The 264-nt window shown below is 57.6% G+C and overlaps 1 protein-coding gene across 1 annotated transcript in view; it reads right to left on the reverse strand.

Moving 5' to 3' along the window:
- LOC119587332 (organic cation transporter 1-like) overlaps positions 1 to 264 on the reverse strand; it is a 23,263-nt gene that overhangs the window by 14,211 nt on the left and 8,788 nt on the right. Inside the window, 1 exon segment of the mRNA XM_037936080.1 lies at positions 18 to 186. Within this exon segment, the coding sequence (XP_037792008.1) occupies positions 18 to 186 (169 nt within the window).

A 264-nucleotide genomic window follows, 5' to 3' on the forward strand; every position in this document is an offset into this window, starting at 1 on the left:
CCCTCCCCTTGACTCACCACCAGTAAGCGAAGGCGAGGGCGGAGGGAACGCAGGACAGGAGTGCCAGGTACTGCCAACTGGGAAAGAGCCACGAGACGAGGGACGTCAGGCACATGCCGAAGGTCCACGACGCGAAGGAAAAGAGAGTGGCCGCTGTGCGTTTGTCCGGGGAGAGGAACTCTAAGCCTGGTGAGGAAAAGTGGTTTTGGTTTTGTGTGTTGTTAAGGCAAGTGAGGCAAGGAGGGGACTTTCTCTTCGTGGATG

The sequence above is a fragment of the Penaeus monodon genome, chromosome 22, assembly GCF_015228065.2.
Source record: "Penaeus monodon isolate SGIC_2016 chromosome 22, NSTDA_Pmon_1, whole genome shotgun sequence".
Classification (NCBI taxonomy): domain Eukaryota; kingdom Metazoa; phylum Arthropoda; class Malacostraca; order Decapoda; family Penaeidae; genus Penaeus; species Penaeus monodon.